General features: G+C 51.4%; 1 protein-coding gene across 12 annotated transcripts; it reads right to left on the bottom strand.

Moving 5' to 3' along the window:
- Window positions 1-310: 310 nt before the first annotated feature.
- On the bottom strand, window positions 311-27519 carry MLPH (melanophilin). 12 transcript variants are annotated; one of them, XM_042035360.1, is made up of 18 exons: window positions 27027-27516; window positions 22910-23131; window positions 21615-21751; window positions 20145-20183; window positions 19419-19513; window positions 18589-18717; window positions 16826-17012; window positions 15454-15614; window positions 11725-11808; window positions 9733-9924; window positions 7253-7438; window positions 5260-5415; window positions 5060-5152; window positions 4782-4847; window positions 4567-4624; window positions 4435-4464; window positions 2896-2993; window positions 311-2568 (listed from the first exon to the last, which is right to left on the bottom strand). In XM_042035360.1, the coding sequence occupies exons 1-18, from the start codon at window positions 27134-27136 to the stop codon at window positions 2542-2544; spliced, it is 2070 nt and encodes a 689-aa protein (XP_041891294.1). In that variant the 5' UTR covers window positions 27137-27516; the 3' UTR covers window positions 311-2541. The 12 variants fall into 12 exon arrangements, with proteins under 12 accessions (XP_041891294.1, XP_041891296.1, XP_041891298.1 ...); XM_042035362.1 differs by lacking the exon at window positions 11725-11808 and having other exon boundaries at window positions 27027-27517; XM_042035364.1 differs by lacking the exon at window positions 18589-18717 and having other exon boundaries at window positions 27027-27517.

The raw sequence follows: 27519 nt of genomic DNA, 5'->3' as shown, positions 1-27519 counted from the left end.
CCATTGCCAGAGGGCAGGGTTAGATGGGATATTGGGAAGGAATTCTTCCCTGTGAGGGTGGGCAGGCCCTGGCACAGGGTGCCCAGAGCAGCTGTGGCTGCCCCTGGATCCCTGGGAGTGTCCAAGGCCAGGCTGGATGGGGCTTGGAACAACCTGGCCTAGTGGAAGGCATCCCTGCCCATGGCAGGGAGTGGGAGGAGATGGGCTTTAAGGTCCTTTCCAACCCAAACCATTCTGGGATTCTATGGGAAGAGAAAGGAGCCTTCACTCAAGTGTGCTGAGAAACAGACACTGGGAAAGGGGTGGGCGGTTCTGGACACAAAATTGGCTTTATTGCATGATTTAGTGTACATTTATTATAATCTCTACACAGGCAAATGGGTCAGGAAACCAGCAAAGAACAACGTGGGTGGCTACTGAACAACACCTTGGTCTGCACTGCTGAGGTTCCCCGTGAGGGTCCCTGCACAGGGGCAGGTGCGGAAGGACTTTGAGTCATGGCTGAAACCAGACAAGCAAGAGATGGGGTTGGGGTGAAGGCTGAACCCTGAGAAGGGTGAGTACAAACCCCTCGGATGATCTGGTGGAGCTCCCTTCTGCCAGCCAAGGAGCTGCCATCCCAGCACAGCCACTAGCTGGATCCAGTGAAGCCACAGTGTCCGGGAGAGTTTCTGCAACAGCAGAGGTTTGCACTTATCCTTTTGAGCTTCAGGCCAGAAGGACTTAATTTTAAATTAAGAAACTGGTTTTGCTTCCAGCTGGGAAGCCCAGACTATGGATTTACAATACTCTCTGGGATGACCACAGGACTAATTCCTAGGCAGTTAGCAGCCTCTACTACTACCAAAGCCAAACGAATGTGCTGCTTGCATGAGAATTCACCGTACTGCTTGTAATTAAAGTGGTTTTAACCCAGATGCACAGGAATTGCCTAAAATGATCCAGCCTGGGTGGCCATGGAGGGAAAACTGTCAGCACAGGTCTGACATCCCTGCTCCAGCTGCGAGCGATCCTCCCCACTTCGCCCACCGGGCAGGGAGGGAAGGAGGGAGGAAAGTGGGGGCTACGCAGGACAGGGACTGAGCAAAAAACCTCTTCCAAAGTGACCTGCAAGAGAAAGCAATCCTCTTCCCATCCTGATGCTCTGGTCACAGATATAGGGCCAGTACTGATCCACTGGGCTTAGTGGATGTGGAGAACTGAATGTTGGGGGAAAACAAACATCTTGGGGGATCTGGTGGAGGCTGATGCCAGGGGTCCAGGGCCGCTGCAGCCCCCGAGGGTCATCACAGCCCCTCCAAAGCACGGGATGGGCCTAAGAGGCTCTACAATGCCATCACCAGGGACAGGGGACATGCTCATCCACAAAGTGCACCTTGGCAGGGGCTGACCCCTCTGTGGAGCAGAAGAGCACCTACACTCTGCTTGCTGGGGTTCTGTGTCTTGCTGATACAGCCTCACATGGAGCAGAGACATTGGTCTGCCATGGCAGAGCACCAGGCAGCATGGGGAGAGCTGGGAATGGCTCAGCAAGCCAGGCAGCCCTTCCCAGCACCCAGGGGCAGCAGCAACAGCCCAGGGCAGCACGTACATCTTGGAGCTGGGACCTCACAGCCACCACCCTCTGTGCTCACCTGCACACTCGATTTCCTCTTTGCCTTTTCCACAGACTTCACTGTCAGCCCTGCAGCAGACAGAGCTGCAATTCGGGATTCAATATCCGATATCTTTCAAGAGCTGGAAAAGCAAACCAATCCCCAGCAAGCCCTCCAGCCTTTCCTCCCACTTTTCTTGCCACTGCTTCCCTCAAGCCTTGCCTCACTCCCATCCCCAGATGGCCACAGCTGCTCCAGGCACATGGCAGAAGCCTCAGTGGGTGTTTGCATGGCTTGGGGCAAAGACCAAGTGCTCACTGGAAGGGAACCAGCACTGCTCTCATTCTGCTTTGCCGCTCAGGGAAGGAAAGCAAAGCTCCAAAGGACATGGCAGGGAGCTGGGAGCAGCATCAGGATGCAAATGCCAGCACTGGGATTCCTGGGTCCCCCTTCTTCCTGGGGTATCCCAAGGGCATTCCACACTCACTGTCAGCTCCTGTCCCTGCTCACCAGCAGCCTGGGAGAGAGCAGGGACAGGCACTGACAGCGTTTGTCAAGTGAGGGCTGTGTCCCTGGCCCGGTCCCTGTGCTGAATGTCACACTGACATCCAGCTCCCTCTGAGGAGCTCCCTCCTGCTCTGCACCTCTCTGGGCCCCTTGGTTGACCCAGTACCAAAGCACTGCCCCAATCCAAGGTCTCATTCCAGCATTGTCCCATGAGAGCCCCTGGCCACGTGTCTACACCCCAGTGCTTTGCTCCTCTTTCCATCAACTCCCAGCAAGGCCTCCTGCCCATGGCCTCTGGCCTCCTTTCTGTCCAGGGTTTCAGGGAGAGAGAGGGTCAGAAGAAGGAGGAGAAAGTGCTGCAGGGAAGGCGGTGAGAGGCTTTGCTTTGCTGAGGTCTTGTATCTTCACTGAAATGCAGCAGCAGGAAGGTCCCCTCTCCTCAGGACAGGTGGGTCATCACAGGCTTCTGCAGGGCATAAGAAGGAGGAATCTCAGCCCACCACCATGTCTGTGCCACCCTGAGCCACCCCAGCACGCTCCTTGTCCCTTCTAGCTGCTGCTGCTGCTGCAGGGAGCGAGGCCCTGCCCCATCCCACGGACCACGCAGGCAGCGGGAATTCAAAGACGTTCATCTTTTCTGGGGCTCGTCACATCCCAGACCTCAGGGGGTGACGCCCAGGCATTCCTGCCCTCACCAGACAGCATGGTGAGACCAACACTGAGAGCTCCACCAGCTTGGGGAGAGCATGGGAAGGGACAGGTCCCCCTGGAAGCCACGGGGCTGGGTCCGTACCGCAAAGAGCCGCTCCACCCTCCTGTTCTTCCCGTTGGGGTTCCTCTGCGTCAGGGAGCCGCGGTACACGGAGTTGCGGTCAAAGGAGTCGTCAAAGCCTGCAGTGAGGGAAGAGAGATGGGCAGCAGCACCTCACCCACCTCACCAGAGGTTTCAGAGACCCACCAAGTCACTTGGGATTTACTAATCCCCTGCTGGCTGTGGGTTTGGATGCACCCCGGCACTCCCCTCTCTGGGAGGGTGATGGGAAGCACTTTGGTAACATGGAAACAAGAGCTGCTGCTGCTGCTCAGGTTTCCAGAGCACTGTGTGAGCTGGGTCAGCCTGGCAGCAGTCGACTGCCAGGGCCTCTGCTCTGGAAAGCTCCGTGGCACAGAAAAAGCCCAGTCTGGGAGAAGCTCTCACTGCCCCAGCCTACGACACTCTCTTGACCTGTTAAGCCATCTCCTCTCCTCTGCCACCAGCTCCCAGCAGCTGCACCTTTTCAGGCCCAACTTTCCAAGTCACTGACCTGCCAGGCAGGCAGTCAGGAGACCAAATCACCCCCTGGCCCAGCCCCGGCACAGGGGATTAGGTTTGCCTGGTGACGTCTGTCCCCACTGCACATCCCTCTATCTCCTGGCAGGGCTGACGTGTACCACGGGCTGGTGGTATCTGCCTGCCCTTCGCAGGAAGGAGAGCAGATGACTCCTCCTCAGGATGAGGACAAGGGACCTTGCCACCTACCAGCCCCAGCCCGGGAAACAGCACTGTTAATTGTCTGTGTGATGGGGGAAACGCCATTCTACCTCTGCATTAAATGATCTTCCCCCCTTCCTCTTCCATTATCTGGAAGGAGAGCCACTCTTTCTGCCTTCAAGCTTGTGAGGAGAGATAAGAGAGAAATAGAAAAGTAATTTCCTAATGGGTCTCGCTGCTATTGGTCAGGATGAAACATTTCCAGTGATTGTCCCCCTGCCACATGAACTGCTGTGCCAAGTTTCAAGTCACCAGGTGCTTTGAAGCTTTCCCAAGCTGCTGTTTGTCCATAGCTGGGCCCTGGAGGGCTTCTTGCTCCCCAGCAGAGACCAGTGGCAGAGTCAGGTGGGCAGCAGGGTTGAGATTGATAGAGTCATGGAGTGGTTTGGGTCAAAAGGAATTTGAAATCCCCTCTTGTTCCACATGCCTGCCATGGGCAGGGACACCTTCCACTATCCCAAGTTGCTCCAAGCCCCATCCAACCTGGAACGCTTCCAGGGGTGGGGCATGTCAACCAGGGAAGGATACCTTCCCCAAGATGGCCAAGCAAGGGAGAAATTGCTGTCAGGAGAGAGGATGGGCTTAGGTGAGGCTTTGAGACCTAACAGCCCAAGGGATGCCACAGACAAAGGAATGCAGGTGTGTCTCCCTGGGCTCTGGGGTGGCTGCAGAGAAGCCCTGGTTCTTGGAGGACTGAGCCACCTCGGCCTGATCTCTGCTCTCCCATCACTGTCCCCAGTCCTGCCAGTTGCTGCCTCCTTTCCCAGTTATCCACCACAGGTTTCCCTGTGGCTGTCCTACCAGCAGGCCGTAAGCACAGGGAATCCACAGCTGGATGCAGAGAGAGAGAGAGAGAGAGGATCAGCATCCCCCAAAGCCCAGCCCAGCCACGCACAGGTCCCCATCTCCCACAGGCAGGGCTGTGGTCCTTACTGGTGATTTCGAGGGGACTGTTGAACTTCCTCCTGAACCTCTGCAGTCCGGGCATTGCCTGCAAGAGAAGGGGAGCAGCCTGCTGTGGGGAAGGGACAGGAGGGCAGAGGTCCCCACTGAGGCCACTGCTTTGAAGGCAGCCCCGTGGAGACCGCGGTTGTCTCCAGGCTTGGCGCTGTGCCACGTGCACAGCCTGTGATTAAACACACACTCACTTTAATGTCATCCACAGACTCCCCAGGACTGCTGCTGGCAGGACCAGGAGAATGGAGACAGGCAGCCTGTGGACAGAGGAAGGCAGAGGTGTCTCTGGGGGTGCAGAAGGAAGCAGACATTGGTCTGCCATGGCAGAGCACCAGGCAGCATGGGGAGAGCTGGGAATGGCTCAGCAAGCCAGGCAGCCCTTCCCAGCACCCAGGGGCAGCAGCAACAGCCCAGGGCAGCACGTACATCTTGGAGCTGGGACCTCACAGCCACCACCCTCTGTGCTCACCTGCACACTCGATTTCCTCTTTGCCTTTTCCACAGACTTCACTGTCAGCCCTGCAGCAGACAGAGCTGCAATTCGGGATTCAATATCCGATATCTTTAGAAGGAGGAGAAAAGACACACAGATGGTGGTTGGAGGGTCTATCAGTGGCTTTGTTTGCCATCACTGGCTGGGCAAAGCATCTCTCAGAGCCAGGGCCTCACCTCGCTCTCTGCCTGCTGCACCTGAGCAGCCGCTGAGGCCACTTTGTCCTCCAGCTCCGACAGCTCCGAGTCTGTAGTGCCGCTGTGCTGAGCCCCTTCCTCAAGCTCCTTCAGGGTCTTCTCAAGCTGGTAGGTCTTTCCAGCAGTCAGGTACACCTGAAATACAGCAAAAGGAAAAATCACATTGAAGAATTAACCTTCCTGGAGTTCTCCTCTCCTGGTGTGACTGCAGCCCCAGATGCAGCAGCTCCTGCCACTCTTTTTTGACTGCCCTCTTGCCTTGCAGTACAGACAGTACCAGTCAGCTGTGACATGGCTTTTCATCTCATTTTGTCCCTTCCCTGGCCTTTTTGAGAGCAATTACCAACAGTGTGAAGTGGTAAGAGGCTCAGTGGGAACACAGGAAGGACCAAAACTCGGTAACCTGCTCGAGAAGCAGCAGAGTCTTGGTGCCATGTGCTCAGAGGGAGAGAGGTACCTGCAAACCAGCTCACACTGCTGTGTCCTGTGAGGGCAGAGCTGGGAAGGAGACAAACTGACTTTCCAAATCTGCTCAATCTGTTTTAAGGGTGTCTGTGGTGCTGGGAGCAGGGTCAGCCTGCACCGCCCTCCCTTTGCTGCCTGGAGAAGAAGGGTAAAATGATCTATCCCAAAGAAAACTCTGCTTTTACTGCCACTTGTCTCCTCCCAGGTTACTGCAAGGACACAGGTCCAAGCACTGCAGTTTGGGAGACATTAACACATCAGTATGCAATCACATCAGACGTTCAGATGTGGCCACTGTTCTGCTGACCGGTCCCAAAATCTCAGTACTGCTACTGCAATTGCTGCTCCTTCAGCCCTCTCAGCTTTCCCTGGGCTAGGCATTGTGCAAAACTGCCTGGCAGGAGCCCTCTCCGTGCACTGATCTACAGTTCATCCACCCAAATCCCAGCACCACGCTCCCAGAGGTCCCACGCATCCCCGTGCAAATCCTAAGGCCATGCACCACCCAACCTGTGAGTCACAGGGATTTGTTGTTGGCCCATCAGACTCTCCCAGTGCCCTCCAAGGTGGGTGGCATGCCTTGGAGAGGAGAACATAGTGGCCAGCCTGCTGTGATTCAGCCAGGATCCCCGAGGGAATGGCAGGATGACACACATCTCCCAGGGCCATTATCTACCCACCCCTGTCCCGAGCTGACAGCGGCAGCTGCAGCACTAAGCCCAAAGCACACATCCTTCCCAGCCCTTTCACCTCTCCTGAGAGAGGGGGAACCCCAAAACCTTCATGCATCCAACCCTCTTCCCCTGGGATGCTGTATTTGGCCAGAAAGCATCCAGGTGTTGCAGCTCCCTGCTTTTATTTATAAGCTTTCCCCAGTGAGAGATGAGCCACAGAAAAAAACCCTGCTCCCCATTGCAGGACGTTTCCTACAGCAAAACCCGACCACCCAGATGGAGATGCAGCTCTTCCTTGAACTGTTTCTTTGGAGCTTGGTCCAGGGCCCTGTGGATGCAATCCATTTCCACAGGGAATCAGTTCCTCTGGGTTTATAGTGCTTTAAAAAGTCGTCAGTGCTCCAGGGTCACACAAACCTTGCAGGGCGTTATGAACTTGTCACCTGCACGAGCCCATCAGCCCCAGGCACAAGCAGCCTTAGTGAAGAGGTGGGTCATGTTTGCAAAGCCCTTGATGAAACACAGTGCTGGGGAGGAACTGAAGGAAGTGGGACACAAGTTTTGCTGGAGCAGGGACTGCTCAAGTCCAGCAAAGTGATGCTACAGCAGGGTGGAGACCACGCTCATCACCCAGGGTAAGCAGGAACCAAGGAAAGGGAAACCACAAGACCGAGCATCTGCTGTTGCTGTTGTACCATCCTCTAAGACCAGACTCTTTAATCCCTCTGCTGACCATCCTTTCAGTGCTGACCTACCCATTAACAAGATATTTTGGGGAGGATTCCTTTGTGTTCCCACCCCCCCTGCTGCCCAGAAGCTCTGGGGAGCCTTACATTTTCCTCAAGCTCCCGGTAGGCTTCGGCCACCTCTTTCCCATCTGCCAGGCCTGGAAGCTGCCCCGCAGGGAGGGTACAGGCCTGGCTCTCTCCATGCAACGACTCCCACACCGCTTCCTCCGTGGCGTTTATGGCTCTCAGCACTTTGGCCGTGATCTCACTCAAAGCCTGAGCCGACTGCCTCTGCGAGAGCCAAAGCGGAGGGAGGGAGGGAAGGAGGGAGGGGGGAAAAAATATGGATGTTATTTTAATGTGGTGTATAAAGCAACACAAGCCAGGGGTGAGAGGGACACCAGACCTCCAGGAGCTGTGGAAAGAGGGAGGAGTGGTAATTAACAGGCTTACGCTGCTCCTGGAGGGCTCTCCACCAGAGGATGCGTGGCTACGGCAGAGCTTTGATCTCAGCCCATGCTTTCTGCGGGATGGCTGTGACAAAAGAAGTCATCTCAAAAGGCCCGGAAAAGAGGTTATGGGGGGATGCTTCACTCACTGGAAGCACCTGGCCACCTGAGGGCCACTCGGTTACTCAGCAGTTAAGATCTAATTGCAGCATATTGCTTCACACCTCAGCGGGCCTGAGCAGAGATGCAAACAACTCCTCGAGTTTGTGGCAAAAGAATAAAAACAACCAGACCCCATAAAATGATTGTATTGCCACACTGCCAGAACTTGGGGCTAATGTCCTCTCTCCCCACCCCAAGGAGAACTGACTGGCAATAACGCCCCTAAGTGCTACCCTTGGCTTGATGAGGTGCTAAACACATGTAAAAATGGGCTGAAGAAGCTCATCATCTCTCTCCCAGCTGATAATTCCCTAGAAACCAAGGAGGTGGGGGTGACATATGTTCTGCTTGTGTTTACAACTGCATGTATTTCCAGGCAAGCCGTCCTGCAGAGAACCAGCTAACTCAATCCAGATGATATTTTTATCATTTTATGGTGCCTTCATGGTACAGCAGTTTTCTCACATTTTCCATTAGGATCGTGTGCTTCCATCACAGTGCTCCCCAAATAGGAAGATTTCTTCCTGACTGGAGGAGCCTCATACTAAAAATCCCTCAGAATCACACAAAATCCAAACCTGGATCTGTTGTAAGTATAAGGAAAGTTGGTGTTAAACATCATCCACGCTGACAGCCTTTAACCAAGGCTGGTCCAGCTACTGCAGGCATTTCTAACTCAGTACTCCTCCCTGCTTCATAGCTGGGTTTGGGGGCAAAGAAAGTAGCAAATCTGGAGGATCCAGGCTTCATTTCATAAGAAACAAGAATCTTACACTGATACCACACGAACCTGTTCAGGGTTTGAGCCTCTGTCTGCTGCAGATCAGCAGCTCACACAGGAATTAAGTCACCTTGGCTCGGTGAGTTGCCACTTATCTGGACTTAATTAGAAATGGTTATTAAGATGATGCAGATTGTTTAATCCACGAGAAGTTGTTAAGTCTGGCTGCAGGAGTCAACTGAAAGCAGCTTTCAGGAAAAAGAAGGCAGTAAAGGATGCTGTGGGTAAGGATATACTGCTGATCCAGTGGCAGTGAGAGCACAGCAAACAGTACCCAAACCCACCAGGTTTTGTGTTGGGAGGCTGAGGAACAAATGAACATTAAAGATTAAAGGGAGACCTCGTGGCACCATGAAAGTCACCAGAACCTTGGATGAATGGAGCTTTGCAGGAGACGAGAGGGGCAGCGTGGTGCCCGCTTCCTTCCCTTGCCAGCCGTGGATGTGTCGGAGCAATGGCACACATCCCCCTTCCACAGCCAAGGCAGGAGGGAGGGGATGGACAAACCAGCCATCAGAGACCCAGCAGGGAATGCTGACCTCTCCCTTTGTGCTAATGGATCACCTTGAAGGTGCTGCACAACTGGAGACACACTGCAGAGGTGCTGTGATCTGTCCTCCTCCCCCTGATCCCTGTCCCCATGGGTCACCCGCCACTGAGTAGGGACAGGAGCCAACACAGTGCTGGAAGTGCAGGAGATGCTGATCCAGCAGAGTGGGAGTGGGATCAGGGATTTAGGGAATCAGGAGCACTAACAGCTGTGGAAAAGACATTTCAGACTGTAGCAGGTGCCTGACAAATGCTGCTGGCACTAAATCATCACTGAACTCTTCTCCCACCCCAGGACTCTTCTCCATAGTGACTTCCAGATCCTGGGACAACAAGACAAGTAGATGTGGAGGTTGTGCACCTCTCCGTGACAGGCAGTAGCCTGCAAGAACTCTAAGAGGCTTTACTTTTGACTCCTGGGTAAGATTTGGGAGAGCCTACAAGGAGAAAGGTCCTGATCTAACACCCTGGGACTTCCCTATCCCTTGACATTGTTAAAGCAGACACAGCCCTGGGAGGCATCCAGCTGGAGGTGTGGGACAGAAGAAGAGTCACATTTTCATGGTGTAAAATCATAAACCACTGAGAGCAGAAGGAATCATGGGTGCAGCCTGGAATGGTGTGGCTGGTAGGACACAGATTACCTTTCGAACGTCTCTGGCCATGTCATCACTGGAGGAACTCATCTCTGGTTTCTTTGCTCTCTTCTTTTCTTCACGCTCCTCCTCGTCAGAAGAGACTTCTTTATCGCTGATGTTGCTGGCTAACTCCTCCAGCTTCCTCTTCAACTCCTCCTCCTCAGCATCGGGATCAGTGTGGGACTCTGGGGCCGGAGACTGAAGGAGCAGAAGAAGGGAGTGGTGTGAGAGCCTCCTGTGCTGGACAACAGGACATGCCCGGGTCCGGACACACTCACCAAGCAGAGGAGCTCGAGGAGTGTGACCCCTTTGCAAAGGGGACTTTGAGCCCCAGCAGCCAAACCACCCCAGGGAACAGCAGAGCCCAGCGAGCTGCACTCCAGCTCCTCACTGAGGAACACAGACCCTTGACCTAAGGAACTTCCATTCCCATTTTCCCCATGCACAGAACTTGGTTGGTTTTCCCTGTGGAAAATTGCCTTTCCCCCATCCTTGAAAAGGGGTGCATGAGGGATTTGGGGGCCAAAAATCACCACATTTTCCTTAGGAACCACGGCGTGGCTGGTGGCTCTGAGGGCAGAGATCACAGCGACCCAGAGACAAGGTCCACCAGGGAGAGGGAAGCAGCCATGGGAATTGCCACTCCCTGAGGTAACTTTTGGAACCTCTGGGTAATCTCATTTGCGATGAGAAACCACACAGCAAATTTCCCTGTAGGATAGATGGCACATTGCCACCCACCCCCTTTGTTAGGTGCAATTCATGGCAGCTGGGGAAGAATCCTATTAAATTCCCAGGCGCTGGAAGAGATCTCCAGAAGTTCCTGAACTCGCTGACCCTTGCATTAAGGTGGGAATACAATTACCTGCGTCATACCTGGTGGGGTTTTGTCTGAGCTGTTTTTAACAGCTTCCAATAGCAGCATCTGCAGCAGGCAATCTTTTTCCCAGACAACCTATCCCAGGGCTCTGCTATCCTTTCTGCTGGAAAGCTTTGTTTCATAGTTAACCTCAGCCTGTCCCACAGCTGTTTAGACCCACTGCCTGTGCTCTGATTTGCCCTGGATATGGGAATAAAGTGTGGGAACCTGACACTATGCACACCTCTTACTCCCTTGGTCAGGATTACTGATGGAAACACTGAATGATTACGAATGTGGCCGTCCCCCACTGTGAATTTTAGAAAAAAGAGGAGAAATTGCATTGTTTCATCTGTGCCTGGGGGCCTTCCCTGAAATTATCACTGTCCATTCTACTGAGCCACCAGCTGCCAGAGAGGTGATGGGTTCACATGCAGGAAAAGAGTGCATAGTCTAAAATTAAAAACCCAAAAATCAATGTTAAGCGGTCTAAGTATTCACAGATTCTACACTGATGCTCAGCTCTAACCTAATTTAGCTGTTTTCTTCCAAGTTTGGTGACATGGCAAAATGAGGGGAGCTCAGAAGAGATACAGAAATGCTCGTTGACTCAGATCTCACAGTCACAATAACCAGTTCCCTTCCTCACAGCTACTAATTGAGTGTCCCATGATTTCAAATGAGCTGTCACAGCTCTGCAGATACAGACACCACCTAACAAAACTCCTGAAATTAGCACTTCATGAAGTATCAGCCTGAAACCCAATTTTCCTTAGGCAGAAGGGGCAAGGAAGGCACTGGTTTGCACAGGGTCTAAATGGGTTAAATTTGCTGCTTTTTCTGTCCTGCCATGCAGTGTTTTCTAAGGTGCTCCATCACCTGGAACTGGAGAACAGCCTGCAAGGCCAAAACAGAGGAGTAAACTCAAACAGCCCAAGTCATTGTGGCGCTTAGGGACAGGGTTTAGTGATGGATTTGGCAGGTGAATGGCTGGACTCAGTGACCTCTTCCAGCCTAAACATTTCTATAGTTTTGCCTATCCCTGCAATGCTGGCTGCTTCAGAGAAGCCTCTCCAGTGGCCAGGGGAAGGGGCCAGCACAGCCCATGCTCCATCCCTGCAGGATTCCTGCCCGGTTACCTCGTCAGAGCGCGTCAGGATTTTTTCCTCCAAGCGGTTCAGCATGCGTTCGATTGCAGACATGCGAGTGTTGAGCTCATGGATCTACAGGAAAGGGGAGAGAGAGAGAAAGGGAGAGAGGGAAAAGGAGTAGAGAACAGACCAGCCACCACTGCCAGGACAGTGAGGAAACAGTGCAACCAGCAGAGGAAAGCAAGCAGCAGGACACTGCCACTGTGGGCAGAGTTAAAAGATGCTAAAAAATAATATCTTTTAAGTAATGTCTTTAAAATGTCAGTAAGCTCCAGGAGGTGCAGAGCAACCTCAAATCTGGAAAATTCCAAGCAACACCGAACCCCCAGCACGTGACAATTCCCACCAGAGCATCTGGAGCTTTGATGCAGTGAGTGTAAAACCCCATCACCAATAAAAGCACCAGCCTGTAGTAAAGCTGCCCATCTCACCATCATTCCCCTGCTGCCCCACATTCGAGTCAACATCCATTTTCACTTCCTACTAACGTGCTTTTCAGGCTGTAACCACCCCATCACACTCCTGCCAACACAGTGGTGGAAAGGAAGAGGGAAGAGGGCAAGAATTTCCCATGAAAAACCCAAGTAGCAAAACCAAACCTGAAAGTTTTCCCCACCACTTTGAAATTTTCTGACTTCTCTGTGCACTGATTTACCCAGATGCTTGCCCCTCTCTTTTCCCTCACTCTTCTGACTAAAAATGGGGCATGGAGAGAAGGGCAGAGAAATTAAAGACAGACAAAATCCTGAAAGTCAAAGAGAAATTACTTTCTGTGCTCAAGAACCAAGACAAACCTTTGTGGTGAGGGTGGATTTGGATTAAACACTAGGAAGAAATTCTTCCCTGTGAGGGTGGGGAGGCCCTGGCACAGGCTGTCCAGAGAAGCTGTGGCTGTCTCATCCCTGGCAGTGTCCAAGGCCAGGCTGGACAGGGCTTGGAGCAACCTGGGACAGTGGAAGGTGTCCCTGCCCATGGCAGGGGGGTGGAAGGAGATATTTTTCAGATCCCTTTAAACCAAAACATCTCTATGATCTATGGTCACTGAAAGCATTGAAGGAAGCTTTTTTTTTTCCCTTTAGAAATTGAAGTTTTTCTTTCTTTGGAAAAAAAAAGTCTCTCTCCTTTGATCCAAACAAATAAAACACAAATGATGAGAAATATTGCCCGTTTTATGACACTACCAGTGCATCACTGCTGCTCTGAGTGGCTGCTGCCCATTCAAAGGGGAACAAGCAGCAAAAGCAGTAAGCAAAGGTGGTAACAAAGAGATGTGAGGGGTGGGCTTTGTTTTGATAACATTTCCATCCTCTCACTTAGTTTTTGTGCTAGCTAGCGTTTGATTAATTAGACCCTCACAACAGCTATGGACGACTGCATCTGCTTAAGGGAAAATGAATATAAAAACCTGGCACTATGGAGAGCAGAGCTGTCACTACCGCCCTGAACTGAAAGCATCTCCAAGCAGCATTAAACCCTCCGGTAGGAAGCACTTCAGTCCATTGCTAAGTGGTTTTTCAGTCCTGTTTAAGGCCTGGGTCTTGAATGCTCCCAGAGACAATAAGAAGCCTCTGATGGCCCATCAGCCTCAGAGATGGTGACAAACCAGGAGTCACCACTGCCCTATCTCCATAAGGAAAAGGCTGGGAGAGATCAGAGCCTAAAGCACAGGCTGCTGTTGATATTGATGGATATCTACCGGGATAGCAGCTGAAGAGCTTCATTCTCCTTCCCCCCATCAAGACTGGCTTTAATGCGGGGTGGGCACCCCATTAGGGCACATCCCCATCAGGGACTGGATCACCCTGCACCTCTCTCAGTGTGACAAAGGCTGGCAAACCGTGCTCTGCATTAAAACGTTTATGGGGAATAAACTTAAAAGCACAGCCTGTAACATCAGGTAGGGGAAACTACCCTTGCTGCTGTTACTCTATGCAAGCCTCTACCAGAGGCTTTATGTAAAGAAGAGGAGCCAGACAGCATCAAAGCTTTGGGAATCCAGAACCACTGATCTCTCTTGAGGTACAGCAGGACGGCTTCTGGGGAGAAACTTGGTAAATTGGAGCTATTCCTTGTGGCTTGGTCCTGTTCCTACCTGGCTTCTAAAAATCTAAAGACAAAGACCTGCACAGGTACCAATTCAGGGCTTCTTTTTGTGTCCCATCAGGTTTAAGTGCTTTTTTTAATAGATTTTTTTTTTTTGAGTTCTGTTCTAGAACCTTCAGCTCCTGGAGTCACAGGACTCGGAAACAGCCCCTGCTTTTGTAACTGGAGAAACTTATCTTCTTGTGTTTGGGACTGAACACTGTACCCTCTCCAGAGCTAGAGCAAAAGTGGTTTTGACATCACCACATTTTGACAGACTTGCCCCTAAGGTAGTTTTAGGGGAAGAGAGTTTTCATCTGTGTGGTCAAAGAGCTGAGTTCTCCACCTCCTGAAATCTTCAGATGCCAATGAGGTGTCTGCCAGGACAACACTGCAGGCGAAGCTGGGCTATGGGATTCAATATAGGGTTAACAAACATGATTCTGCACCCCTGGGTGAGGAGCAGCCTGGGTGGGAGGATGGTTGCTGGCTGTAAACACATCAGCAGCACAAAGGGCAGGGAGGATGGGGAGCTATTTAAACTAATGAGCAACGCTGCCATAAGAGCAAATGGGGGTAAAGTGGGAGTGGGAAGATGCCTCGTAACCATTAGGGTGACAAGGCTCCACACCAGCCTTCCTACAGGTGTGAGGGAGCAAACCACAGCCTGACGTGGGAGCTTGCCCAGCTCCTGGAGGAAGTCATGGGAGGCGTTGGTAGGAATTGGGGCCCATTTCCCCACTGCAAAGCATGGTGCACATTTCATGCCTAACCTAGCGTGGCCTCATTAAGGACACCCAGTCCAGGGTTCTCCCATTTACTGCTGGCTGAAGAAGGAATGGCATTTACTAATTAAAACATGGGCCCACAGATGTAAATGGCAGAGAGAAGCTTTCCCTACCCAGGCACATGAAGTGTGGTGCTTAGGGATGGTTGTGGTCACAGATCTCACACTGATTACCCAAAGAGGGGTCCAGGACATGCAAAATTACCAGCTGTGAGACTGGCAGCTGATTCTGCCCCTGTATCTGTAGCCAAACACCACCCTGCATTTTGCTGCTCAAGAGATCTGAGGAACCAGATCAGCTTTACCATCTCCACCACCCACCACTGGCAAAGGCAGCACTAGGAACAGCAGGTCCTTGCTTGGCAATTAAAACACAAGCTTAGACCCCGATTGACACCTTTTTTTAGGCTGTTCCCTCCATTACCATCACTCAGGAGAGGTATGTGACAGGTCATCCTGTCCCAGTCTACTGAGGCAGGAACACACTGCAAAGGAAGAGAAGGATCTTGGTGCTTATTAAGTGTCTGTCTCCAAACCTCCACCTGATTATTAAGCAGTGGCACATTCAATTAAAGAAAGCCTTTTTGGAGACACAAGAACCCACAAGTAACTCAGATTAATAAGGACAAGCTGGAAAATGAGTGGCAATTAAAGCAGGTTTGTTATTGTGATGGCAGCAGGGGCAGAGGGAAGCACCAGCCAATGCCTGATTTTCTTTTTGCTGTGACTGGAAAAGTGCACCCCAGTCGGGCAGTGCTGCTTCTCTTCTCCTCTGAACCACCCTGCAGCTCAGAGGCAATGTGGGGGACTTGGCCACGGGCCTGGTGTCCCCAGAGGCTGTTTGATACCTGGTTTGAGGAGTGGCTGATGTTCTCCTGGGAGGAGGCTCTGTTCCGGCGTTTCACGTGCTGGGCTGGGTAGGCAGGGAACTGGGCTCCCTTCAGCTCCTCATCGGAGGTGTCCATATCTGCCGAGTACCGCGCCCGGGGCGGCTCATTCCAGGGCGTGCCTTTGGAGAGAGAAAGGTACAAAGCATTCACACCCTTGAGTTCCTTCCTGGCCATCGGCCCCGTCCTTAAGCCTAGCAAATAATGAGGCATTTCCCCAGATCAGACGTCTTTCCCTTTGGCAGGAGGTGCTTCTGCAAGCCACACCAAGTTCAAGGACGGCTACAGGGACCAGGCTGCAGCTCCACACGCTGTGCCCACACAGCACCAAGCCCACACAGGGCACAAGGAGCACCATCCTTGCTCTCGTGCCCTGAACAGCCAGGCCCCTCACCAAAAACCACTACTGCCTTCCCAGTTTTGTGGGAGCCCAGGTTTGGATGCTGCCCTTTGTGCACTGCCCAGGTGCTGGAAGATGTTTAGGTTCAGGCTAGAGAGGTACCAGCCTAGGATGGAACGTTTAAAAAGAGTGGAAAAATCTCCTGTGTAAAGGAGAGTTTCAAATGAGACAAAAACAACGAGAGAAAATGGAATTAACCTGCCAGGGGACCTTGCTGCTGTGTTGCTCCAGCAGGACTTGGAGTGGGAATTTAAACAGCCATGTAAAGGTCTACCCAGCATTCTCAAATGTCCTGGAAATACAGCCAGGCCACTGGAGACACAGAAGAACATATTCTACATTTGCATATGCACAAGCCAGTATCCAACCCTCCTGGCTCTGCCATCACTGCAGGGAAAACAGAGGTTGTAAAAGGCAAATTCTGCCTCTTAGAGGGTATTTACAGACTCACAAAACCATGGGTCATTTAGCCTACCCATGCACCCTGCCCAGCTACAAGATGCCACTTAAAACACTCCAGTTCTAGTCCAAGTCCCCAAAAACTCAAAGCTTTCTGCAGCCACAACATCTTTCACTAAGGAGTTGAACTCAGCTGCCTGCAGCAGGAAACACAACCCATTGTTTCTAGCAGTGTCCATTTGATTGTATCTAGTTTCTACCCTGGAAATCACCAGTAGGCATGAAAAGGATGGACACCTTAGGAAGAACCCCTTTGGCTTTGTTGGGAATGAGATCAGCCCAACTAAATAACATCAGCAGACTCTTTCATAAGAAAAATCACTTTAGCAGATGGATAAATTGTGTTGACCCTCAAGCCTCTTAGTGGCTTTGAGGCTGTTCAGAAAAAAACCCAAAGATGTTTTCACTTTGGTGCAATGCTTGCAGCCACTTGTCCCAAGAGGATACAAGAGGAACCTGGACTGAAACACCTACCAGGCTTTGGGTTTCTTTCCAGGCTCCTTCTCCGTGCATTGACAGTGAGCCGAACCTCTGTGCTGAAGTGCTGCTCCGGAGCGCTCACCCCTGGCTCCTGCAGGACATGGTGGAACACCAGGTCTGCATCCGTGATCCTGGACTCCTGGGAGCCATCTTCAGCTGAGTTGGGGAAATCTGGGAACGACTGAGAGTTGAGGATGCTGCTGAGCAGCTGCCCATGGAGATTCCCCTTGTGTGACCCCACCTGCAGTGCTGCCTCCAGCTCAGGAGCCCCCAAAGTAAGAACGATGTGGAGCTGCGGCTGCCCCATCCCTGGAAGTGTCCAAGGCCACGTTGGGTGGGGCTTGGAGCAACCTGGAATAGTGGAAGGTGTCCCTGCTCATGGCAGGGAGTTGGAATGAGATGATCTTTACTGTCCCTCCAATCCAAACTGTTCCACGATTCTGCGACTCCTTGTCTCTCCCGACCTTCAGTAAGATCTCTCTTTATTCTTCAATTGACCTTTTAGAATGCCAACTATATTTATATAAAATATAGAAATTCCTAATAATCCCATTTAAAGGCTTTGCCTGGCTGCTGAACCCTGAGCAATACTTCCCATCACTGCCAGGGGGCACTGGTAATTTTTACAACCACAGAGTTCCCTCAGCCTGGCTGCAAAACCCTCTGATCTTCTAAAACACCTCCCCTTCTACTTATTCAAACAACCACCACCTTAAATGATCTGCAATCAGTAAATACAATTTGGATGGTCTTGACAGAGGCCAGCTCTCACACTGAATTCTGCTGCAAAAAGAGGGAAAAAAGAAAGGGAAAAAAAAGGGGATCTAATTATTTCCCCCAAATTCTAATAATTTTCTGCAGAATTGTGCAGCTTTATTTTTTTAATCTGTCGTTACAGATCTCAGCACATCCTATTTCTACCCAAGAATAGACCTTAATCAGAGCATTATTAAAAAGAAGGAGCTGTTCAATGTTTTAAAAGTGCATTTTCACCAGGAAAGGCAAATGAGAGCAACCCAAAAAGCTTGACCTGAAGCCTCTCAGGCTGGAAAACCTTTTGCCACACCCAGGGTCACCCCATCTGTGTTCCTCCCCAGAGCTGGAAGGCGGGGTTGGTCGACCCCTGGCCCTTGGTGGGATCACAGGGCATGGCTCACTGCACTGTCTGGATCTGAATCTTGCTCCTGGCCACTTCTGGATACTAAGGCACATCTAGTCTCCTATTTAGAAGTAACCAGCATTCCTGCAGTTTTTATCCTCCCTATGTTCCTCCCTCTGACTGGCCCTCACTCACAAGGGCTCTTGTGGGATTCATCTCAACCTCACAAAGGTTGTGCCCCATGGAGCTACTGGCCACATGGCAAAGCCAGCCACAAACTGGATGGGAACACGGGAGAAGAACCTGATTTCATTTAATCCCTTGAGCACCGAACTTGCTGGAAACCAGGGTGTGTCCCATAGCCTTGGGACAACACAAGAAAACGATTGTCTGCAGAGAGCAAGGAAATCTGCAGGGACACGGCCAGAGGACCTCTTGCTGTCTCATCTTACCACTCATCCTCGCTCCAATCAGGTGTCCTGCTCCTGACTTGGCCTGAGGCAAAGGACTTCGATTGGAAGAAGAGATAGATGGGGAACAGGGATTGGCACCATTGCCTCCCAACACCAGCTGAAGGAGGTTCTGAGGCTGAAGGAGCAGTGGTAGCAAGGAGAAGGAGGAAGAAAGGAAAGGAACCCCCCTGGGAGTCTCCCAGTACCTGGAAAGCATCTGGGCTGCTGGCTGCCGGAGAGAGCTGCATAGACTGGCGGCGAGACTGAGCAGAGTAATCCGAGTCCAGTTCGAAATCAAAGGGATGCACAGACAGCAGCCGCTTTGTCTTGCACATCTTTAGCATAGAAAGTGCAAGAAAGGAAAATCCAGTGTAAGACACAGCTGACCTTGAGGAAAGGGGGAGGGAGGATCTTTCCTTAGTTTGCCTGAGTTTGCTCTGCTTTGTGCAGAGAGAATTTGGGCCTGATGCTGTCCTGCTTGAAGGGAGCCAGGTACAGAGTGTGCTGGTGCTAAAGGCAGGGAAAAGTGGTTTCCTGATTTCCACAGCCCCTGGCTCAGGACTGCTGCCCTAAGCAGAGAGTGAGAACCTCACTCCTGGTTTATATAGGCACCATGGGAAAGCTGAGCCAGGTTGCAGCTCATGGATTGAGGTGATGCTTTCGAGTCCTGAAGCATCTCCCCATCCTCAGAGAAAGGATGCTGCAGTCAGTTCTCTCTAAATATTTGGGAAGCCATCAGTTAAAAAAAACTAAGACAGGTGGGTACTCATTATTATACAGGTAGGAGCTGGGAGTTTTATATTAATTGGTGACATCTGTCGTGTTAGGAGTGGGTCTTTCTTCCAGAGCCCAAGTATTTATGATGTTACTGACGTGGTTATTTTTACACAAACTGGGACAGGAGCTTATCTCAGAGAAGAAAAACAGAGAGAAAGGTCCAGTTTTGAAAGTGGCACAGAAGGCCACGACCACCACCTCCCAAAGCAGGCCAGGGACACGAAGTGAGGCAGTGGGACCTCCAGAACCCAACACTTACTCTGCTGTAGCGCTCTGCTTCAGCTCCACGAAGGATGTTGTCTTCCTCATCGCTGTCATCCCCGGGGTCACAGCTGGAGAGCAGCTGGCACTCTCCTGGAGGGGACACAGGCAGCAGGTAAGTCCCCACCCTGGTGGTCACACCAGTGTACCTGCAGGTGAGGCCATGCTTCTTACATGGGGTGAAAAGGCCCAGATTAGAAGTCCCTCCCCGAATTTATTTTTGCAGACACCCACTTTTAGTATTTGCTCTTGCAAAGGCTTGGCTGGCCTCTCATTGCTTCCCCTGCCAGATGTGCACCATCATAGATGTGGAAGTGAAGGGGCACCTGCACCTCTGAGGGCACCCCAAGGTCCACCTGGGTGACTCCAGTGCTTGAAGGCTCAGGAGCTATTCCTGATTCCCATCAGCCAGCTCCTCTATTTATCAGTGACCCATTGCTTTGAGATAACGGGCGCTTGCAAACTTCAAGTTTGACATGTAACCAAAAGTCCTGTTTTATCCAAATCTACCCTTGGAGACCCCAGATGTACCACAATGCAGGAGTTGAGCACTATAGTCCATCTCCACTGCAGTGTAGGAATGTTTTCCCTGGTCTGACCACTCCAACTCTCTCTGGAAGTGCCCACAGCTGCGGGGGGGGGGGGGGCCCCGAGAAGACAAAAAGACATTGGAAACCTTGCTTGAACTGCAAGCCCCCTGCTGCAATCCCCTTTTTTTACTTACTGTTAATGTCTGGCAGGCTATAAACTCTGTCATGAAGACCTAAACAAAGAGAAAAATTGTGGGAAAAGTGAATAATCACATTTTCTCCCTGTTCCTGAGCAGAGAGCAAGCTTCAGAGCCACGGCTAACTGGAATTCTCATTCTCTAGCCATCACAAGAAGCAATGGTTAAAAAGGCCCTTTAGAGAGAACAAAATAGGCGTTTGGAGACAGGACTTGACTTTTAAAAGTCAAAGAGCTGCTTGCCACAACTTCCCCAGGCTGATGCAACATGCCTGGGAGCTGCAGGGAAAAGCACAGCCAACTGCAGATGGCCGGAGATACATCCCAGGAGGAGATTCTTTCTTGCTCGAGGGTCAAGCCAATTCACTGGTGTTAATGAAGTAATAAACAACAAAATCATTTCCTTTTGAAAAAGGCATCAGAATCTCAATTTAAAGCAGCTCAAGGCGCTGTTACCCTCACGCTTGGTTGGGTTTTTGTGTGCTCTGATGCATTTTCGGTCCAAACAATGCATGGATTGTCTCTCAGTCCATTAATTTTTTTTTTTTTCCTGCTATTTCTGCCATGAGTGGCCTGGCTAAAAGAGTGATTGGAGCAGTTGAATCAGGTCATGTCAATGGTATGTGTGCAAACTTTTCTGTGGCTCCTCAAGATGGGAATAAACTCCACATTGGCTTCCAAAGGAAATAGGCCAAGGTGTAGGAGCTCTATGAATGAAAACCAGGAGCTGGTTAGTAAATAACGCTGTATTAACATCATTGTGTATTTATGCACTCTTGGACCAATATCAGAAATATGGAAGGTCCACGAAGCTGTGAAGAAAAAGTTACGGTGACGGGTAGCTCACTAATTTTGGCAAAGTTTTGTCAGTGCCAGGGGATCATCAGGTTGGCTGCAAAAATCATTAGGTCACGGGGAAAAAAATGAGGGCTGGCTTTATCCTGCAGGTTAAACCAGGGTTAATTCCACAAGCTCTGTGATGAAAAGACCAAAAATAAAGAAAAACAAGAGCTGCAACTTTTATGTACTTACAAACTGCAGGACATTGGACTTTTAAAATTAAACATGAGGTATTAGGGATTTTTTTTCATTAAAAGGGTGGTCAAAGAAGTGGTGCAAGTGTTTGGAAGTGTTCAAAAAACATGGATCTGGCACCTGGGGACACGGTTTAGTGGTCTTGGTAGTACTGGGTTGGACTGGATGATCTAGAGGTGTAATCCAACTTCAGTGATCTTACATTCTCAAGTCTGTGGTAAAAACTTAAGACTTCACAGTAGAAAAGCCATCAAGAACACCTGCTCTGTGTATGAATGAACAACCCTGAACCTCTGCTTCCTCCCCAAGATGTTTTGAACAGTCTTGGTACCCCACGACACTCAGAGCAGCGTCAACACCGCTGGTCCTCCCTTGGTTCATCCCAAGGTGGTGCAACACAGATTCCTCACGTGCAGCAGTGGCCATTCCTCACCCAGAAACGCAGAGTTGAGCCCCTGGCCTGGCTGCAGCCTGCCATAGAGGGACTGCAGCACTTTGGCACTTCCAAACCTCTTGAAGCGGGAGCGCACGTGTTCGTAGTACCACTCCAGGGAGCCGATCTTCACGATCCTGCCCAAAGAGAGGAGGCACACCCAGGTGAGCCACTCCAGCCACGCTCATGGTGAGCAGACCCTCACCCAAAGAACTGTATCTCAACAAAAACACGGCATGCTTTTGTCTAAAAGGATGCTGAGTTTGGGCAAGTCTTGTTGAGCCTCATCCCTGAGGCTTGCCTTTTCCTTCAGCCTCCCTCGAAGCAGACCAGTGAGGAGTGGTGTTCCCAAGAGTTGAAATGGGAACAGGAATTCTTTCACATGTGTTGGTAACGTGGACAATGGGATTGAGCATTCCCTCAGTTTGCTGACACACCAAGCTGTGTGGTGCTGTCACACAGTGGAGGGAAGGAATGCCACCCAGAGGGGACCCTGACAGCCTGGAGAGGTGGGGCCATGAGAAACTCATGTGGTTCAACAAGGCCAAGTGCAAGGTCCTGCCCCTGGGTTGGGGAAATCCCAAGCAAATAAACAGGTTGGGTGGAGAATGGGTTTGGAACAGATCTGGGGAGGAGGACTTGGGGGTGCTGGTGGGTGAGAATGTTAACAAGAGCCAGAAATAAGCACTGGCACCGAGAAACCCCCTCATGTGCTGGGCTGATCCTACAGCACGGGCAGCAGGGGAGTGGGGGATTCTGCCCCTCTGCCCTGCTCAGGTGAGACCCCACCTCCAGAGCTGCCTCCAGCCCTAGGGTCCCAAACACAAGGACGTGGAGCTGCTGGAGCAAGTCCAGAGGAGGCCATGAAGATGCTCTGGGAGCTGGAGCCCCTCTGCTCTGGAGCCAGGCTGGGAGAGCTGGGGGTGTTCATCTGGAGAAGAGAAAGCTCTGGTGACACCTTAGATCCCCTTTCAGTGCCTGAAGAGGCTCCAGGAAAGCTGGGAAAGGGCTTTGGACAAAGGTGTGGGTTGACAGAACAAGAGGGAGTGGCTGCCAAGAGGGCAGAGTAAGATGGGATATAGGGAAGGAATTCTTCCCTGTGAGGGTGGTGAGGCCCTGGCACAGGGTGTCCAGGGAAGCTGTGACTGCCCCATCCCTGGAAGTATTCCAGGCCAGGCCAGGCCAGATGGGGCTTGGAGCAAGCTGGGCTAGTGGAAGGGCAGGGGTGTGGAACGAGGTGGACTTCAAGGTCCCTTCCAACCCAAACCATCCTGGGATTCCCTGAGGAGCGGTACCTGGAGAGGCGGCAGGGATCGCAGACCCAGCCCTGCTCCTTCTTGTTGTAGCGGCTGCAGTTCTTGCAGGTGTAGAAGTGGCAGTCCAGGCACTGCCGTTTGCTGTTCAGCAGGAACTTGAAGGGCTGCAGGCAGTGGACACAGTGAGTTTCATTGAGGTGGGACTGATTTGTCAGGAACTCTCTCTTGCTGCTCTCCTGGTCGATCTTGCATTTCAGCTCCCTGCAGAAAACAACCCAAAACGCAGGAACTTGAGCTTGTTACCATCTCACTGCAAACTCTCACATGGCAAAGCCCATCACGCCACAACCATTTCAGGAACGATTTTCCAGGGAGCACTGCAAGTCTGCAGCTTGTGGAAACAGCTGTAGGGCAAATCTAATAAATAACTTATCACGAGTTAAATAAGCTAACAACAAAGTGGGCTCCAGATTCAGGGCGGGTAACTGGAGTTTAATATTAATTTAATTTAATATCAGAATCTCAGAATATTCTGAGTTGGACAGGACCCACAAGGATCATTAGGAAAAAAAAAAAAAATGATTGTGCCAAAACCTGTCCTGTTTGTTTCACAGGCTGTTGATCATAAATGCCAGGAATCTTGGGAGAGCGGCTCTTCTTGAGCCCTCTGGCTGTATCCCAACCTGACACAATCTTCAAGCATGAAGTTCTGCAGGGAATTAAAATCTTTCTGGAATTCTTAGTTAAAAAAAAAAAAAGAGAGAGAGAGAAGAAAAGAAATCTGGGATTAAAAAGGATTAAAAGGGGTTTTAATATAGTCCTCCAGTGCTAAAAATTCAGCAGAGAATTTTATTAAGTTATGTGCAACAAGGTTCTGGCTGTTCAGCGGATGCAGCAGGAGGAGATGCTTGTGACAATCCTGTGAAACCTTTTCAAGACCACCTTCTCCTGGCAGTGCATCCCTGCAGGCTTCCTTCACTATCCAGACCTGGCTGCCAGAGCAGCTCCCCATGGAAAACAGTGTCTGCATGAGTCTGAGCCCCCAGCAGCAGCTGGCAACAGCTGAGATGCCTGCCAAGCTGGTGGAGGCCCCTGCACTACCTGAAAGCTCTCTGTTTGCTCCCTGTGCCACGCACCACCTCAGGTATGTTTGCCTTTGGGGCCATGGCTGAGAGGAAAATGTTTGACTTGTAGGGAAGGTCCTAGAAAGTTGTTTTCTCTCTAGACAGGGTTAGGAAGCTGAGTAGAAGTCAGCTTGGGTTAAAACCCTCAGGCAATCAAGTCTGGAGGATGCTTCAGGATCACAATGTGGAGCACAAGGCACCAGTGATGCTCCCAGTGCCGGACTGACGCCAAGGTGACCACAACAGGAGCAGGAGTGATCACAGCAGGAGGCTGGCTGGCCCTGGGAGCAGTGGTGTGACTGGCAGTGGCAAGGGCAGGCATGTCAGTCAAGCTAATCTCTGTTTAACCTAATCAGTTTGCACATTAGGGCTCAGCTCTTGATTTTTTTTTTCTGAGGAAGAATTTTCTGGCCAGCTGGCTGCCAGCACACCACAAGACACATTTTTTGCTGTCACTCCTCTGTTCGTGGTCACGCAGGAGTGACACCAAGTTGCATTTACATCTGGGAGATGTAAAAAACAGTATAAAGACAGAAAACTGGGCACCTGGTTTGTATAATCAGCCGTTCACCATCACAGCAGTGCTTTGGGCAAATTTGTGCAAATGTCCCAGCAGTAAATTTAAGTCACTTCTGAAAAGAAACCCGCAAATAGAAAACCCTTGGGTTGGACTCAGTACTCCTTTTCCACTCCCGTGCTAAGGCTGCTGCCAGCAGGATCCAATCTTTTTTACTGGAACTGCTTTTTCTGGTTCCCAGAGACCGGTTGGATCCCTTCACCTCTCCTCCCTCACCCACCAGACCTGCCAAAGGAAGGACAAGTCTCAGCCAAACCAGTTTAAAACCCGCAGAAACCGCACGCCTCTTGTCTCCTCTTGCTGGCAGGAGCACCAGCCAGCCCCTTCCCTGTTCTGCTCGCAGCAGAATGAATAAATCTGCGATGCTGGGATGCCAGCTGCAGCAGGGTTGGACCTACAGAGCTCCAGGAGAGATGCAGGGAGCCATCCCCCAAAAATGGAGTTGTGGGCATGGATGTTTCAGGAAAGAATCAGGGAGAGACCCCACAAAATGGCCATTGTTTAATTTTTTTGGGCAAAGCATTGCCCTCACATGCCTGTGCAGTTTGTGGCCAGCTGAAGCCTTTGTCCCTTGTTGGTGAATAGCTTCTGCCAAAAACAAAATACAGAGAAGCAGCAAAAAGGGAAGAAAAGGACCAAGCTGGGGAGGGGGTGGATGGGATGTTTCTTCAAGGCTGGCAGGTTGAGACAAGCCCGGTGAATAGAAAAGTAAATGAATAGAAAAGTAAATGGGGCTGGTCAGAGCACAGAGTTAATGGCTGCAGGGTCTCCCAGAATGTCACATCATGTCCCAGCTTGTTACAGGCAGAAAATGCTTGTGTAGCTCCATGTCCAGCACGCAGGAATGTGGCAGACTTTCCCACACTGGTGGTCTGGTCTGGAGCAGAAATTATTCAGAAATTACGGACAGGACAGGATTAAACAAGAAAATCAAAGTAAAAAACCAGGGGAAATGATACTTAAGGGAAAGAGAGCAGCTGGGTAGGAGCATCTCAAGACCTTTCCCCATCCTATATCTCCCAGAGTATGGCACTCAATTTGGAAGCTTCCTGGGCATCAGAGAGGACCCAGATAAGCCAGTCTGGCGCCAAGGTCAAGTAGGGAAGGAATTCACCTCGCCCAATTCTTTGCTGCAGGACACAGCAATGTAGATCTCCACCTCCTCCCTCCAGGCTGAGCTCAGATGCATCACAAGGGAGACAGTCACCCTTTGCAGGGTGATAATTTTTTTAAATACCCCTGTCTGATCTCCTTCCTGCTCTTCAGAGCTACCAGCAGAGGAAGGCCGTAGATGATGATACTGAATTATCTCTGCCTCCCACGCAGGCTGGTTTTTCTTAGGCAAAAAAAAAAGTGATCAGGGGGATGAAAAATGTATGACTGAGAGTTTCTTGTAGCCAGTGGTGTAAACGGAGAGGCTCCCATGATGGTAAGGTTTTGGGAGATGCAGATATCCCAAACCAAGGATGGCTATCACTCCTCATCCATCCTTTTGGATCTGATAGAGGAACTAATGAGCTCCTGGTCTCCAGGCATTGTTGTGGTATCAGCACCGGCCCTGGCTCACAAAATTCAGAGCTAGGAGGGTCTCGGGGCTCAGTGGGAGTGCAGCACTGCCCAACCCAGTCTGAGAGCATGGACCACCCACCTGGGATAATGAGAACTTGGCCAGACCCTGAAGAAGGTCACTGCAGCTTCTTGAAATATGTTGAGACATTACTAAAGTTCAGTGTTTGATATAGTTAGTGAACAAAATCTAAACCCTTGTGATTTCTCATGCTCAAAATTTACTCTGACCTGACAGATCATTTTTTAAACAGCACTTTTGTCCAATGCCCTGTTTACAAAGACTTAGAAGTTCATAGAATTTGCTGCTCCACTGATTTTCAATCTTTTCCCAATCTGTGGATCCCTAAAACCTTCCCAGGACAGCCCAGCCCCCTGTATTCCATATTTACGGCTACTAAAACAGGTTTACTAGTAGCAGTAGTAAACTACTCCTCTCAGCTATTTTTTCAGGACTCTTTAGGGATCTGTCGACTCCCAGGACCCACTGAACAACTCCTGCCCTAAACACACGAGACCCATCACATGAAGCAAAACCGAGGGAGCCAAATCCCATCCCCTGCTCCCAGGTGAGGTCTCCCCTTGAGAGCCCCGCCAGCCTCAAGCCTCACAGAGGCATTTCCTGGTATTTGTGCCCATAAGGTGCCGCGGTGTCACCGCTCCGCATCGCTGCCGATGGCACGGCGCCAGTTTCCACCTTTGCTGCCCGAATGCGTCACCTTGCCGCTGATAACGTAATCTATTAACCATGTTTGACTTTCACAGCCTGGTCTCCTGCCGTTCCTCCTCGCCCACAGCCTCCGCAGGTTGTTTTATCCCTACAGCCCACGGGGATCAGAAGTTCTGGCTTGCTTGCCCCCAACTCAGGCACCGGAGAGCAGATACTCACTCCAGTCGTTCCTCCTCTTTTTTCCGCAGATCAAAGTCCCGTTGAACCACTTCCCAAACATGCTTGGCTTCTTCATCGGTGAGCTTGGAGAGGTCCAGCTTCCTGCCCATCTCGTCCTGGCGAGAGTTGAAGCCGATCCCGTTACTCGCTACCCCGAGCGCTCGCTGTCCCGCACCCTGGGATGCCGCTGACGGAGAGGGAAGAGCTCAGCCCCACCTCCGCGGCTGCCCATATAACCGGGCAGGGGCAGAGCTGCGGGCAGGCCAGCCGGCTCCTGGCAGCACCACAGCCGCTCTGCCGGGCGAGCCTGCCCGCGGAGCCGACCGCCGAGCAGGGCTGGCACGGTGCCTATCGGCTGCGGGGACTCCTCGGCATCCGGGAGGGCGGCCCTGCCTTGCCCCGGGGTCCTGCCCGCAGCTGCAGCCGCTCCAGACCTCGCCCGCCTGGCTGGGGCTACGGGAGATGTTTACTCTCTGCCTGCTTGATGCAGGGT

The sequence above is a fragment of the Corvus kubaryi genome, unplaced genomic scaffold (genome assembly GCF_017639235.1).
Source record: "Corvus kubaryi isolate FWS band 111438036 unplaced genomic scaffold, C.kubaryi_AGA036_p1.0 37383, whole genome shotgun sequence".
Lineage (NCBI taxonomy): Eukaryota > Metazoa > Chordata > Aves > Passeriformes > Corvidae > Corvus > Corvus kubaryi.
The sequence above is the reverse complement of the archived record's forward strand: the minus strand, read 5'-3'. Positions and strand labels throughout refer to the sequence as shown.